The 16,794-nt window shown below is 44.3% G+C and overlaps 1 protein-coding gene across 1 annotated transcript in view; it reads left to right on the forward strand.

Annotated features, from left to right (window-relative positions):
* The first annotated feature begins 934 nt into the window (after positions 1-934).
* Msh2 (mutS homolog 2) overlaps positions 935-16,794 on the forward strand; it is a 53,673-nt gene continuing 37,813 nt past the window's right edge. Inside the window, exons 1-6 of the mRNA XM_021217428.1 lie at positions 935-1,264; positions 4,415-4,569; positions 6,383-6,661; positions 8,949-9,095; positions 13,032-13,181; positions 13,907-14,040. Coding sequence (XP_021073087.1) covers positions 1,054-1,264; positions 4,415-4,569; positions 6,383-6,661; positions 8,949-9,095; positions 13,032-13,181; positions 13,907-14,040 — 1,076 coding nt within the window. The 5' untranslated portion in view covers positions 935-1,053. The remainder of the gene's footprint in view (positions 1,265-4,414; positions 4,570-6,382; positions 6,662-8,948; positions 9,096-13,031; positions 13,182-13,906; positions 14,041-16,794) is intronic.

Below are 16,794 nucleotides of genomic sequence, written 5' to 3' on the forward strand. Positions count from 1 at the left end.
TGGTTGTGAGCCACCATGTGGTTGCTGGGATTTGAACTCTGGACCTTCGGAAGAGCAGTCGGGTGCTCTTACCCACTGAGCCATCTCACCAGCCCCACCAGCCCCACTTTTAACTTTTGGTCCTTCTGACCCCACCTCCTGAGAGCTGGGGTTTCAAGTGTGTGCCCCCATCTTCGTTTCCACATTATATATATATATATTTTCTTTAAATTAAGAAGTGTCTGTGTCTGACCGCCTCCACCCACACCGAGAATCTGGAGTTACCCGTTATGATGAGCTGCACCAGTGTTGGGGACTGAACTCAAGGTAGGCAACTATGAAAACATTAGGAAGTTTGGAAACTGCTGAGCCCCCAAGGTGTCCTTTTTTGTTTGTTTATTTATTTTTTTTCCACACGGTTTCCCTGTGTAGTCCTGACTATCCTGGAACTCGATTGGTAGAACTGGCTGGCCTCAAAGGCCTCCGGAGTGCTTGGACTAAGGGCATGCGCCACCACACTTGCCAAGTGTCTTTTGGATAAATTGTCAACCGAAGGACGAAATGCGAAACTGGGTGCGCAGGAGGCTGTGCAGAATAAACCTGAAATCTTACCTATGGCAGTTTGCACTGCAAGTGTATATCACACACTCAAGGCTGGGTTGAGGAAAAAGGATAGTTCTTTGTTTAAGTTCTTCGTGATTTCACTCGTACGTTTCCGGTCATTTGATAAACAAATGCCTAGCTGACCCCGCCTAGCACAGCTTCCCACCCACCTGGCACCATGCAGTGCGGACCTGGAAGCGCAGCCTCCGGAGGGCTTGCCAGGCTGCAGAAGTCGGACGCACGCGCAGTAGCCAGAGTCCTAGAGTTCGCGGGAAGCTGGGGCCTTGCTCGCTTATGATTGACTACCGCGGTAGACTCCCACCCACCGAGGCGCAGCGCTGCGTGGTGATTGGGCGAGCCCACAGAGGCGGCGGACGCGGTTTAGGGGGCGAGGTTGGGGAGGCGGGAAACGACGCGGCCGGCGCAGGGTCGCGCTGTACTCTTCTGGCGTTGCTGTGGAGCGGCTCGGAAATGGCGGTGCAGCCTAAGGAGACGCTGCAGTTGGAAGGCGCGGCCGAGGCGGGCTTCGTGCGCTTCTTTGAGGGCATGCCGGAGAAGCCGAGCACCACGGTGCGCCTCTTCGACCGCGGCGACTTCTACACGGCGCACGGAGATGACGCGCTGCTGGCGGCCCGCGAGGTGTTCAAGACCCAGGGCGTGATCAAGTACATGGGGCCGGCAGGTGAGCGCCGCCGCGGCGGCGGGGCCGGCTCGGGGCCGCTTTGCCGGGAACCTGGGCGCCTGCAGCGGTGGGGCGCCCGCGCGGTGCCTCCTGGGGCCACGCGTTTAGCATCGTGTTTTGGTTCGCTTCCGCACAGTGGGCTGGGCTTGTAGAGCCCAGGACAGCACGCCGCCTGGTCCAGGCTGTCCTCGGACGCCTCGAGTTCCAGCCTCCCAAGTTGATAGGATTAGAGTCTTGTGTCACCCTGGGGTACCCCCAAATCAATAACAGCCCACACAGCCTAGGAGCGAGGAGTGGAGGGCGTTTTGGGAGATTCCATTAAGGCACCCTCATTTCCCAATATGCCGTGTTTTGTTTTGTTTTGTTTTAAACCGTCCCGCCTGAGAACCTGTGATGGACCATTGCTGAAGGGCAGTATCGCCAAGTGGTCAGGACCTAGGATCTGTCCTGGAGCTGAACTGCCCGGATTTCAGTTGCGCGACTCCCCTACTATTTGCTGAGTGCAGTTGAGCTAGTTGGAAAGCTGTGCTCAGCGCTCTCGCTCTCTCTCTCTCTCTCTCTCTCTCTCTCTCTCTTTTTCTTTCTCTTTTCTGCCACCTGGCTCTCACCATTCAGCATCATCTCTCCCTAAAAGGCTTCAGAACTCATTTGTGGCCTTGAAAGATTAATTTGATCGCCGTATAATAACCCCTCCCCCACCCACCCCCATTGCTTTTTCTTTCAATTACATTGAATGCCCATTCTATCATACTTTGGAGTTGTGAGTTCTAATTCCTGACGCTGATATATGCAAATGGATGTTACAGATGAGAGCTCTCTATCCTGTTTCTGCCTGGTCTGTGCTAGGTAATAGTCTGCTGCCTCCACAACCAGTTGAGTTTGTTTTTGTTAGACAGCTATTCTTTATCTTGAGTTAAAGAGTGAGACAGACAGACAGACGACAGACACACACACACACACACACACACACACACACGAAATGTTGTGTCCATTATTACTCTTCTCTCACAATCTTCCCAACCCTTACCTCTAGTTTTCCTTCTCTAGATATTCTGGGATGTAACATGTAAATGAAGAGTTTTAAGGCTTATCTGTGTCATCAGCGTTTCATTCCTTTTGATTGCTAAATAATTGTGTGGATTTCCCACATTTAATTTAGCTCTTGGTTCGTGGAGTTTGTTTTGGCTTGGTTTCTGGAGACGAGGTCTTACTGTTTGGCCTTGGTTGACCTGGAACTCAGTAAGTTTACCTACCAAGTCGTTTTAGAGCCTTACACTGCCACTGCCTCCTGGGACTACAAGCTTTCCCCACCTTGCGCAGCTGAGCTGTTTACTGGAACCTACCTGCTTGCGTTTGTACCCGTTCTTCCTAACAGCGCAGTGAACAACAGTGAGCTCTTTGCAGCTTTCTGGATTTCATCCCGTGGGTTTGGGTAGGGTTTGTTGATGTTTCATAGCTCTCTGGAGCTCGCATCTGGTGGTACCCCTTTACTGACGTTTTACCTGCTTGGTTGTGATCATGCAAAGACCTGTTATTCGGAAGCCCTGTGGTTAGGGAGAGCCTCCTGCCTCAGCCGCCCAGGTTCAGATGCTGAATTCCATACGTGCATCTTCATATTACAGGATCCAACCCTTTTCTTTTACTTCCTGCTTCCTGGCACAGTTGGATGCACATGGGGGTTATACATCATTCTCAAGAGACTTGTGTGAATGTGAATCTATTCCTTCTGTAGGGCATGGGTAGGTTTTGTTTCTGATCGTTCGTGTCACAGCAGAAAAATCCTGTTTATAGGTTGGTTCTTCAGGAACTTAGAGTGTACACAGACAAGGCCTTCAGGTGCTTGTCATCAGTGTGCCCTGCCTCTCAGTGTGTCACACATGTTCTGCCTTCTAGAGAAATGGCCCCTTCCTTCAGAGGATAACCAGCAAACTTTTTTGAGATGGGTCTACATGGTGAGCACAGGATGTCCTTGGCTTCAGACCTGTTGCCTTAGCTTCCCTGTGGGCACCAGTGTGTGTATCCACGGTGATAGGGAGCAGTGTGTGTATCCATGGTGAGAGGGAACAGTGTGTGTATCCATGGTGATAGGGGACAGTGTGTGTACTGTATGAGTGTATAAAAGGAAAAGTAATGATTTACATATGCTAGTGAATATAGACTGGAACTCTCAGCCTGTCACTGGTAAGCTGCTGGCTAGAGACAGTGCTAAAAGGGAGACTTGACTTGTTTGAGTCTTGAGTTCTGTGAGTGGAGTATGACTAGGCGTTGTTTTGTGTTGTGTTACTGAGAAACCAACCCAGGCTGTCACACATGCTGGGTAGGTGCTTTCATGTTGAGCACAACCCAGCCCTGAGCAGTTTCAGAGTCCTTTGTAAATTTACTTAGTTTGTTTTTGTTTTTATGGGACAGGATTGCTCTGTATAGCACTGGCCATCCTGGAACTCAATCTGTAGATCTGGCCTTGAACTCAGAAGTTCAACTGCCTCTGCCTCCTGAGTGCTGGGATTAAAGTAGGGCACCACCACCACCACCACCACCACCACCACCACTACCACCACCCAGCCAAGGAATTTGCTTTTTGTGTGTGTGTGTGTGTTTTTGTTGTTTTGTTTTTTGTTTTTTTCTGAGACAGGGTTTCTTTTGGTTACATCCCTGGCTGTTATGGAAATCAGAGATTCTCCTGCCTCTGCCTCTGGAGGGCCACCACACCTATCTCATAAATTATTTTTATTCATCTCCTTTGTGTGTTATGTATATGGGAGAACACAATGCAATCATTATGCAGGAATCAGGCCTTTTCTTCTACCTGGAAGGTCCCAGTGATTGAGCTCAGATTACAAGCTTTAACTCCCAGAAGTTACCTTGATAACCCCATGTTTACTTGTTTTGAGACTGTATCTTGGTGTGCAGCCAAGGTTGCCCTCAAACTCCTCCTGTTCTGAAGTTTTACCCCTACCTCAGGCTTCCAAGTGGCTAGACTGCTGATATGCCCCCTTGTGCATACCTAGGATTTGTCCATTCAGCAGTTTGTTGAAAGGTTGGCTTGCTGAGGGAATACAAGTTTGGGCTAATTTGTGAAGTTCTCAAACATGCATTACCTCAAATCCTCATCTTTAACATTTAATTTTGTTTATTTGTTGTTTATTTTAGGGACAAAGACACTGCAGAGTGTTGTGCTTAGCAAGATGAATTTTGAGTCTTTTGTGAAAGATCTTCTTCTGGTTCGTCAGTATCGAGTTGAAGTTTATAAGAATAAAGCTGGAAATAAGGCATCTAAGGAAAATGAATGGTATTTGGCATTTAAGGTAATTATTTTCCTTTTGAATGTTTGTTTTAGAAAAGTAAATTCAGTGCATGTTTTGCTATATTAACTAGGTTGTGATAGCAAGATGCTTTGAGAAATTTTGATAGTGTTTTTTTTTTTTTTTTTTTTTTTTGAGACAGGGTTTCTCTGTGTAGCCCTGGCTGTCCTGAAACTCACTTTGTAGACCAGGCTGGCCTCGAACTCAGAAATCCGCCTGCCTCTGCCTCCCAAGTGCTGGGATCAAAGGTGTGCGCCACCACGCCCAGTTGAGTGTTTGGTTTCTAAAAGTTACAGTTTAATCACAGTTTAGAAATTCAGTAGTCTTTATAAAATGTTTTGAACATGCCAAACCTTGCCTCACTGTTCCTAAAATACAACATTTGATGATAACCTGAACATAAGTATTATTATAATTTAAAAAAGATTGGTTTTATTTATTTTTTGATTAAAAATGACTTATTTTTATGTGCACTAGGTGGACATATCTGTCTGTGTACCACTTGCATGCCTGTCACTAGAGGGAGGAGACCAGAGGAGAGGGCCTTGGGTCCCTTGGGTTTGGAGTTTTTAGACTTGTAAGCTAGATTCTAGGAGAGCACCCAGTGTTCTTAATCTCTGAGCTATCTTTCTGCCTCCAGTTTGTTTTTAGTTTTTTTCTTCCCTTTGGAGGCAAGGTCTCACTGTGTGTTCAGGATGACCTAGGATTCTTGGCAATCCTTGGAAAATGGCTGTCTTGATGTGCAGGTGGCGTACGCCTTTGGTCCCAGCACTTGTGAGGCGAAGGCAGGCTGGTCTAGAGTAGCCTGGTCTATAGATAGAGAGCTACACAGAGAAACCTTGTTTTGAAAGCCAAAAACAGTCAACAACAACAATAACAACAACAACAACAACAAAAACCAAAGAAAAATGCCTAACTCAGCTTCCCAAGGTGAGGGATTAAAGGAAGCTATTTTTCTTTTTTAATTTTCTTAGAACAGGCTCAGTCTGGTGTCATCGATCGTCCTGCCTCCTCTTCTCCAGCACTGAAGTGATTACAGCTGCCACACTTGTCTTTGCCTTTTCTGTATCTGAAGTATGTCAGACAGGTTTTACTGCCCCTAATGTCTCATTTATAAGAACATTTGTAACTGGGTGCACATTTTTCAGTCCACTCCTTTAATGAGCGCTCCAGTGTCCCACAAGCCTGGGGGGTGCTTTGGTCTTTGAGATAGCATCCTCCTGCAGCTCACACTGGCTTTGATTGGACTCTGTCATTCTGTCTCGGTCTCTGTGTGCTGGGAGGCCTGAAAATCGGTTTGGCAGAATAGTTTCTCTGTATGGTCCTGGTTGTCCTGGAACTCATTCTGTGGACCAGGCTGGCCTCAAACCACAGAGATCCGCCTCCCTTTGCCTCTTGAGTGCTAGAATTAAAGGCATGCATCACCATTTCTGGAGAAATCGGTAACTGCGAAAGGAAGAGAGGGTCTTTAAAGCACATGTAGTAATAATTGAAAATTGACTGACCGGCATGCTTTTGTAAAAAAATACAAAATTAATTGATTGGATAATTATTCACTTGCAAAATTTAACTATGTTCAGTATTCCTTAAAACTGTTTTTGTGGGACTGGTGAGATGGCTCAGTGGGTAAGAGCACTGACTGCTCTTCCGAAGGTCCTGAGTTCAAATCCCAGCAACCACATGGTGGCTCACAACCACCCATAATGAGATCTGATGCCCTCTTTTGGTGTGTCTGAGTCAGCTACAGTGTACTTACAGTGTATAACAATAAATAAATCTTTAAAAAAAAACTGTTTTTGTTTTTGTTTTTGCTTAGGCTTCTCCCGGAAATCTTTCTCAGTTTGAAGACATCCTGTTTGGTAACAATGACATGTCAGCTTCCATTGGCGTTATGGGTATTAAAATGGCCATGGTTGATGGTCAAAGACAGGTTGGAGTTGGGTATGTGGATTCCATCCAGAGAAAGCTAGGATTGTGTGAGTTCCCTGAGAATGATCAGTTCTCCAATCTCGAGGCTCTTCTGATTCAGATTGGACCAAAGGAATGTGTTTTACCAGGAGGAGAGACTACTGGAGACATGGGGAAACTGAGGCAGGTAAGGGCATTCAGTCTAGGAACATATTTAATTGAAAATATCCCTTCCCTTCTACTTCCTTGAACTTAGGACGTCTAGAATGCTAGACCAGTGCTCTACCACTGAGTTCTGGTTCCAGCTGATGATGCTTTTCATTTATCAGGGGAAAAACAGTATTAATTTTAATTAAAATAATGTTTTATTTTGAGGACAAGCTTGATTTTTAACTTTGAAAGAACTTGGCATTCTTAAGTCATCATGACAAGTGTTTGTTTAAGACTTGCTGAGACGGCTGAGCAGGTAAGAGCACTGGCTGCTCTTGCAGAGGTCCTGAGCTCAGTTCCCAGCAACTACATGGTGGCTCACAACCATCTATGATGGGATCTGATGCCCTCTTCTGTCTGATACCATCTTCTGTCATGCAGGCATATGTGCAAATAGTGTTCATATACTTGAATAAACAAATCTTAAAAAACTTGTTTTTCATTCAGTCTTTTCCCCTTTTCTGTTTTCACTCCAAGAGAATAGTTATAGTAACTATTACTGTATTTCGCATGTTTATCAGACATTACATAGTTACGATATTTATTTCGTATTTTGTTGGGGATCTTGGGCAGGAGTGTGCTAAGCAGGTACTGTATCACTGAACTACATCAACCCAAACCTAGAATTTTTCTTTTAAGTTTTTAGGTTTTTTTGAGTCATGGTCTTACTTGATAGCCCAGGATGGCTTAGAACAACTCACAGCCGTCCTGCTTCAGCAGCCTGAGTTCTAGGATTACTTGAGATTAGGATTACCACAGATGGCTCCTGTTTCCCTTTTAGAATTTAACCTTTAGCGTAACTTTTTATGTTGTGTGTGTACGTGTATTTATTATTTCAGATTTGCAGCCAAACTTGGCCTTGAACTTAAAAAAACAGATTAGATTTATTCCCCCCCCCCCCCCCNAGTACAGGGTCTCTGTACTGGCTAGTTTGTGTCAACTTGATACAAGCTGGAGTTATCACAGAGAAAGGAGCTTTAGTTGGGGAAATGCCTCCATGAGATCCAGCTGTAAGGCATTTTCTCAATTAGTGATCAAGGCTGAGGGCCCCTTGTGGGTGGTGCCATCTCTGGGCTGGTAGTCTTGGGTTCTATAAGAGAGCAGGCTGAGCAAGCCAGGGGAAGCAAGCCAGTAAAGAACATCCCTCCATGGCCTCTGCATCAGCTCCTGCTTCCTGACCTGCCTGAGTTCCAGTCCTGACTTCTTTCAGTGATGAACAGCAACGTGGAAGTGTAAGCTGAATAAACCCTTTCCTCCCCAACTGCTTCTTGGTCGTGATGTTTGTGCAGGAATAGAAACCCTGACTAAGACAGTCTAACTGTGTAGCTGTAGTTGTCCTGAAACTCACTCTGTAGACCAGGATAACCTTGAACTCAGATCTGCCTGCCTCTGTTTCCCAAGTCTTGGAATTAAAGCTGTGCAATCCCATACCCAGCTAAAAATTTGTGAGTGTTTTGCTTACCTGTGTATATGTGCACCACATGACTGTCTGGAGTCCATGGAAGTCAGAAGGTACTGGATCTCTTGGAACTAAAGTTACAGATGGTTGGGAGCCACCAGGTGGGTGCTGGAAGAGCAGCCAGTGCTTTTAACTGCTGAGCCATCTCCAAGTGCCGCAGATACTCTTTTAAGGGACATTCTGTGTGCTAACTCACTGGCCGTGCTGGCCTGCAGTCCTCTTGCTTCTTCCTCCTTAGGGCTAGGAGTATAGGGAAGGACTTCCGTGCCCACCTGATAACACCCTTGTAGTCCTGGGCACTGAGAAGGTTTCCAGCATGCCAGGCAAGTTCTCTAGTACTGAACTTACCCCTAGCCATGCCTCCCCTTCCCCCCAACGGTCTCAACATGGCATTCAAGCTTAACTCTGTTTCAACTTCTTAGTTGGATTAAAGGTGCGCGTCATTGCAGCAAGCTAGAAACCTTTTTTTGAAACGTTCATTTCTTCTTAACTTTAAAGTTGAATTCAAAGTTCACAGCTGTTTTTTGTTTTAAAATGAATGGCAGGGTCTCACTGTGTAGATTTGGCTATCCTGGAGCTCCCTGTGAAGACTAGGATGACCTTGAACTCAAAAGATGTGAGACCCACCTACCTCCACCTCCTGAGAGCTTAGATTTCAAAGTTGTTCCTAAGGACTTGTATAGTGAACAGAATTTGGTGCATATTAGCATCTTCTGGGTTGTCGTTATTTTATGCTTTCTAATGTCAGACATTTCCTTTTCTCATTGATTTCCTCAAAGTAATTTAAAGTCTTTCCTATAAACAGGTTATCCAGAGAGGAGGGATTCTGATCACAGAAAGGAAGAGAGCCGACTTTTCCACCAAAGACATTTATCAGGATCTCAACCGGTTATTGAAAGGCAAAAAAGGAGAACAGATAAATAGCGCTGTCTTACCAGAGATGGAGAATCAGGTCTGTGGGTTACAAATGTGTGCTTAAATCACAACAGTGATGTTTTTAAAAGCTAATTCAGTCACTTTAAAAATTGCATTTATTTGGACCAGGTGTGGTGAGCACGCCTTTAATCCCAGCACTTGGGGGGGGGGGGAGAAGCAGGCGGATTTCTGAGTTCGAGGCCAACCTGGTCTACAAATGAGTTCCAGGACAGCCAGGGCTATACGGAGAAACCCTGTCCCGAAAAAAAAAAAAAAAATTGCATTTATTTATTGTGCGTGCATGCGCCCCTCCTCATGCACCTGCATGCACATACACCACAGTGTGTGTGTGCAAGTGGGAACAACTCTCAGGAGTCAGTTTTTTACTCCCACCGTGTGAACCCTGGGGTCATGGTCAGGCTTGGTGGGAGGGCCTTCTCTTGCTGAGCCTCCTCACTGGCCATACTTCTATTATACTCATTGTGAAGTCTAAACTCTGCGTCTGTGATACTATTTTATGTACAATAAAGTTTGTGAAAAACAAGAAAATGACTATGACGGGGCAGTGGTGGCGTACGCCTTTAATCCCAGTGCTTGGGAGGCAGAGGCAGGCTGATTTCTGAGTTCGAGACCAGCCTGGTCTACAGAGTGAGTTCAGGACAGCCAGGGCTACACAGAGAAACCCTGTCTCGAAAAACCAAAAAAACAAACAAAAAAAAGAAAATGACTATGACTAGAAAAATTTAAACATAACCTTATAGCCTTATATTTAAATACTGTTATTTTAATTTCTGTATGTGTGTAGGGGTAGTATGCTGCCCTTAGTGGGTAGAGACATGGGATTCCCCTGGAGCTGGAGTTACGGGTGGATGAAAGCTACCTTATGTAGGTGCTGAGAAGTGAACTTGGGTTCTCTGGAAGAACTCTTGTCTGCTGAACTGTTTCTCCACCCCATAATCATATTTATGTGGATCATATGTAGAGCTTATATGTGGAAGCGGTTTAATGTATACATATGACTTGATGGTTTAATGTGTACACATGAACTTGATAGGCAAGCCTGTCATCCTAGCGGTTAGAAATTGGATCAGAAGTTCAAGATCATCTCTGTAAATGTTGCAGACTTGAGGCTAGCCTGTGTGATTGAGTGCGTTTCTACAAAGAGGAGAAAAGGCACATGAAAGAACTTGATGACTGTCACTTATGTAGGGGATATATAGCATAGTCTTGCCTGTCCCACCTGTGTTGTGCACCAGTTCCAGGAATCGTTGATAAATTACTTAATGTTTTTGAGAGAGAATTTAATGTTGTGTTAAATAAGTATAAATATGTCTGCAGTGAATTGGAGGTTAGCAAGAAATAAAACTGAAAGTATGTTTACCTTAAAGAAAAGATTTATTTATTTTATGTATATATTTATGAGTACACTGTAGCTGTCTTCAGATGCACCAGAAGAGGGCGTCAGATCCCATTACAGATGGCTGTGAGCTACCATGTGGTTGCTGGGGATTGAACTCACAATCTCTGGAAGAGCAGTCAGTGCTCTTAACTGCTGAGCCATCTCTCCAGCCCCTGCTTTTTTATTTTTATGTTATTTTTTTAATGAGAACATAAAACAGTGTGGGTAGGAGATGGAGGCAGTCTCAGATATATATTGAGTTGGAGGACATCCTTGGCTAAATGAAACCACCTCAGAAAGGCAAATAAAAACCTGGTAAGCGTGAATAAAATCCCAGGGTTAGAAAACTTCCTTCCTTCCTGGAGATGGAGAGAAGCTGGCAGAGGTTTGGTTTTTTATTTATTTGTCTATTTTTATTGAGACAAGGTTTTATAGAGATTTGGTTTATTTATTTATTTATCTTTATTTTTTGAGACAAGGTTTTATTCTATAACTGCCTGGCTAGGAGCACACTGTATAACCCAAGCTGGCCTTCAACATACAGAGATTTACCTGCCTTCTGAGTGCTGGGATTAAAAGCATGTGCCCTACTGCTTGTTAGTTAATAATTTCTTAGATATGATGGCTTACTTCTGTAGTCCAAGTACTCAGGAAGCTGAGGCAGGAGAATTGCTGATCAGAGCAAGCCTGGGCCACAGAGTGTGCCCCTGTCTTATAACCAAAACAAAGAATGTTGATGTCTTCCTCCTGGTGCTGTAAAGGGAGGTTATTTAGACAAGGTTACATGTTAATGAGTTTGACACAGGCAATTAGAATATAGGTACCATATAGGATAAAAAGTAGACCTATTAAAATGAACCAGTATGTTTCATTTGAAGCAGGGTTTCATGTAGCCCAGGCTGGCCTTGAGTTGGTGGTGTAGACTGAGCTTTGGAAACTGCCTTCGTGTCCTGAGTCCTGGGGTTGTATAGGCTACCATGTCTGGCTTGTCAGTTAGATTTGATGTGTTATTATTGTGTGTGTGTGTGACTGCTGACTTGAGAGTGGAGATCGGAAGACAACTGTCCTTACACTGTGGCTTCCATTAACTTAGTCATCAGCCTTGTGCTACAAGCAAGAACACTTCTTTACTGACTGCAAGACAGTAGAACATCTTACTGGTTCTCAAGTATATCTTAAATCAGTGTGTATTGTTGTTTGATCTCTTGAATTTCTTACTGTTTTATTTTATATTAATAATGTAGAATATGTATTACATATTTATTTGAGGTAGGGTTTCTCTGTGTAGTCCTGGCTGTCCTGGAACTCACTCTGTAGACCAGGCTGGCCTCGAACTCAGAAATCTGCCTGCCTCTGCCTCCCAAGTGCTGGGATTAAAGGCGTGCGCCACCACGCCCGGCACTTTGAGATTTTCTTAGTGTCTTCATCTGCACCAGGGCATGGTCCTGGTTCTGCCTTCTGACAGACTAGATTAGTTTGTCCTTTTCTGTTTTCTGTTTATATAAATGAGTTATAGGACTATTTTTCTGTCTTGTTTATATAAATGAATTATAGGATGATTTTTCTGTCTTTCCTATTTTGCTTTTGGAGACAGGGTTTCTACTTATTCATGTATACTATCGAAATAAATATGTTGTAGCTTATTTATAAATGAAAGTAAAAAATTTTTTTTAATCTTTATTAGATATTTTCTTCATTTACATTTCAAATGCTATCTCGAAACTCCCCTATACCCTACCCCCACCTGAAAGTAAAAATTAACGAGCAGTATTTTAGAAGGTATAAAAAGGCAATCCTGTGCTGGCGGTGGTGGCGCACGCCTTTGATCCCAGCACTTGGGAGGTAGTGGCAGGCAGATCTCTGAGTTCAAGGCCAACCTTGTCTACATAGTGAGTCCCAGGATAGCCAGGGTTACACAGAGAAAATCTGTCTCAGAAAACCAACAGGCAGTCTCCACGGGGACAGATACTAGCTCTCCATCACTTGGCTATTTGAGATGTAAACCATCTTCCCTCTGGGTCTCCCACTTGTAAGCAACTGGGTTTTTCCATCTTTTTGAGACAGGGAATGACTGTTGTATTCTTGTCTGGCCTGGAACTCAAACTGTAGTCTAGACTGGCTTTGAATTCACAGACCCCCATGCCTTTGCCTCTCAATTGCTGGAAATAAAGGCTTGTGCCGCCATTCATGGTGGGTTTCACTTGGATTATACATGTATGGTATATATATTAATTGTCATGTGAGCATGTGATGGTCATGAGGGCACTCCAAAATGTGCGTGAGCTCAGGACGCTTGGGGGAAGCTCTTTTTGCCTGCTGTGGGTCTAGGGCTTAGACTCGGATCACAGGTGTTTTAGCTACTGAGTTGTCACCAGCATCATTGTACATTTGTGCAGACTTGCTATGCATCCCAGACTGGCTGTGCCCTTGATTTGCCTGTGTTAGTCTTTCACTCATAGACTAGAATTCCAGGCACATGCCTCCATGCCCAGCTGATCTCCTTGTACTTTTGTTTGCATTTCTGGTCTGTAGTCTGACGATGGAAGAATCGGTTATTTAAATTTTTACTTTTAGGTTGCAGTTTCATCATTGTCTGCAGTAATCAAGTTTTTAGAACTCTTATCAGATGATTCAAATTTCGGACAGTTTGAACTGGCTACGTTTGACTTCAGCCAGTACATGAAGTTGGACACGGCAGCAGTTAGAGCCCTCAACCTTTTCCAGGTAAAAAGGACAACATGGATTAAAAGTACTGAATAATTAAAAAAAAAATTCCTTTTGCAAGTAATGACTTCTTTAAGGGATCTGTGTTTTATAACACTATTGTAGCTAGAATAGTTTTTAACTATTGTTTCATTTTTCTAGCCTCAAGTAATATATGTCAACTTGTCCTAGTTTTTTGAATAATTTTGTCTGATGATAGCAGTGTTTCAAAGTTCTATTTTGAGTTTGGTTAAAAGCCGTAGTAACTGGAGGCAGGGACTGGGAGGAAAGGGGAGGGAACTTTGGTCAGGAGGGGAAAAACAGCAGTTATTACGAAGCCGTGTGGTTGAGGGCAATGTGAGCCTCTGTAAATACAGACTAGTGGGGTGGAATTTGGTCTTAGCTTAGAAACACTTTTGTGGGGGGCTGGAGAGATGGCTCAGTTGGTAAGAGCACTCACTGCTCTTCCAAAGGTTCAAATCCCAGCAACCACATGGTGGCTCACAACCATCCGTAACGAGATCTGATGCCCTCTTCTGGAGTGTCTGAAGACAGCTACAGTGTACTTACATATAATTAATAAATAGATCTTTTTTTTTAAAAAAAAAAAAAGAAACATTTTTGTGAACAGTTCTCAGTTTATTTTTGGAGAATAATGCTCATTCTGTTTGCCCAAAGTGTATTTCATGTCCTATTAGTCTTTGCTGATGTGTGTGTGTATGTATGTATTTATTTTTGTGTTCTAGGGTTCTGTTGAAGACACCACTGGCTCTCAGTCTCTGGCCGCATTATTGAATAAATGCAAAACTGCTCAAGGACAAAGATTGGTTAACCAGTGGATCAAGCAGCCGCTCATGGATAAGAACAGGATAGAGGAGAGGTACGGCGTGGAGCGCGTGCTTTGTCTGCCAGTAGCAGCTTGTGCTTAACTCTGTGTGGGAATGCCATTTAATCTGATACTCAGTGTCACACTCATTTTATTTTTTCTTTTGTTTTGTTTTGGAGTCCTGGTTGACTCTGAACTCAATAGTTTAGTTGAGGATGAGGAAAAAAATTACTATGTGTGTGGTGTGTTTTTGTGTGTATGCCTCTGTGTGTGTGTACAGACAGACGGATGGACAGATGGACGGACGGACGGGCAGGCAGGCAGGCAGAAGCATGAGCACATACAGGTATTCACCATACATTTGTGGCATCCGTTCTTCCAGCTTCATGTAGGCTCCTAGGGTCAAACTTATCAAATAGTCAGGTTTCTCAGCGAGGGCATCTATCCTTTGAGCCTCTCTCTCACTTGACTTTGAACTTTTGATCCTTTTGCCTCTACCTCCCGGGCATTGGGCCACCACCCACAGTTTATGTGGTACTGGGAGGTTGAAGCAGTATTGGAAACTCTCGTTCAGGATGTTGTGCTGAGCTCTGTCCCTAGCCCAGTTTCTTTTCTTCTTTTTAAATTTATTTTATGTATGAGTACACTGTAGCTGTTTTCAGACACACCAGAAGAGGGCATCAGGTCCCATTACAGATGGTTGTGAGCCACCATGTGGTTGCTGAGAATTGAACTCAGGACCTCTGGAAGAACAGCCAGTAGTACTCTTAACCTCTGAGCCATCTCTGCAGCCCCTTTTCTTTGTTCTTATTTCTCCCTTGTTGGGGAAGCATGGGGAGGGCAGCTTCAGGTTTGGGCTTGGACTCAGGGCTCAAGGCTCTTACCTGAGGAGCTTTTTCACTGGCCAACAACTGAAATTAAAATTGTGCTTTTACATTACCTACTTTATGTGTATGAGTGTTTTCCTGTGTATATGCATGTGTACTGTAGGTGTGTCTGGTGTCTGGCAGTCAGAAGTGCACATCAGGCCCCTGAAGTTACAGATGGTTTTGAGCTGCCACGTGGGTGGTAGGAACCTTACTTGGTTCTTCTGTAAGAGCAGCCAAGAGCTTTTAACTGCTGATTCAGCCTTCCATCCTTTACTGGTTTTAAAGAAATGACAGACTGTTGTTGATTTTTTTGAGACAGGTTCTCACTATGTAGCCATGGCTGGAGACCAGACTGGCCTTAGACTCCTTAGAGATCTTTGATCCTTTGCCTCTACAGAGCTGAAATCAAAGGTGGATGCGGTTCTACCCAGCCTTGTTTTGTTTCTTTTCTTTCTTCTGGTCTTTGTAGACAGGGTTTCCTTGTTCTGGAGATCTCGCTCTATAGACCAGGCTGACAGAGATCCGCCTGCCTCTGCCTCCTAGTGCTGGGATTAAAGGTGTGGCCACCACGCCCACCCCTTGTTTGTTTTTATAGCATTTATCTGTTTATATGTGCCTATGTTGGGAGCAAGGCTGATTTTTGGGCTCTCTGAAGCCCTGATGTTATAGAGAAGGGCCCTAGTTCTTTATTTAAAACCAGGAACATGTAGGCAAGACCAGTAATGGCCTGGGGCCATTGAGGAAGCTTCTACCTTGGGTCCTGAGAAACCACTAGGTCCCCTCTAAAGGGCCGTCATTTTCAGTCTCATGGCCTCTGTGTGCACTTGAGATATCCTGTGTTCCCTTTGTGTAGCGTTGCTTCATTAGCTTCCTGATGATGTCAGTCCATTGCAAGAGAGTCTTCTGCTGGTCCTTTCACGGGTTTCCCTTACAGGATGTACTTTTTGGGGAGTTGGGGGTTTCAAGACAGGATTTCTCTGTGCAGCCCCAGTCATCCTAGAACTCATGCTAGCCTCACTCAGAGATGCTGCCTCTGCCTCCTAAGTACTGGGATTAAAGGCGTGTGCTGCTGCTGCTGTCTGATGATACTGTACTTTTTTTTTTTTTTAAGATTTATTTATTTTCTGTATATGAATATACTGTTGTGCTCTTCAGACACACCAGAAAAGTGCATCAGATCCCATTGCAGATGGTTGTGAGCCACCATGTGGTTGCTGGGAATTGACCTCAGGACCTCTGGAAAAGCAGTCAGTGCTCTTACCCAGTGAGCCATCTCTCTAGCCTGATGCTGTACTTTTAATAAGCTGGTTTGATTCGCGCCATTAGCATACACAAGACCTACTCCCAACTTGCATATCTTTTATGTTCTCATCTCCTGGAGGATCTCATTCATTATGTTCTCATCTCATTCCCCTGGAGGATCCAATCACTGAAGATTGACCTGCTGATCCAGGTTATGTCTGAGTGTATGTGTGTACATCATGTATGTGCAGGAGCCCCAGAGCATCAGAAGAGGGTGTTCGGTACCCTGTAACTAGTTATATGCAACTGTGACTGGTCTCTGGGTACTGGGAATCAAAACTGCTTTCTTTGGAAAAGCAGCCAGTGCTCTTGGTCATCTCTCCGGCTCCCAAGAACGTTGTGTTTAAAAACCAAATGTTGGCTTGGTGAAAGACTCAGTGGTTAAAGACGGTTGCTTCCAAGCCTGATGACTAAGTTCATCTGAGGGACCCATACGGTAGAGGGAGAAGATTCTAGAACTTTGTCCTGTGACCTCCTTGTGTGTGCTGTGACACATCTATAAAACCCGTATACTCAGAGAAGTAAATGTAATAATTGTTTTAAAATACCAGATTTTTTATTTTTTTTATTTTTTTATTTTTTTTTAATTTTAGAGACAGGGTTTCTCTGTGTAGCCCTGGCTGTCCTGGAACTCACT

The sequence above is a fragment of the Mus pahari genome, chromosome 18, assembly GCF_900095145.1.
Source record: "Mus pahari chromosome 18, PAHARI_EIJ_v1.1, whole genome shotgun sequence".
Lineage (NCBI taxonomy): Eukaryota > Metazoa > Chordata > Mammalia > Rodentia > Muridae > Mus > Mus pahari.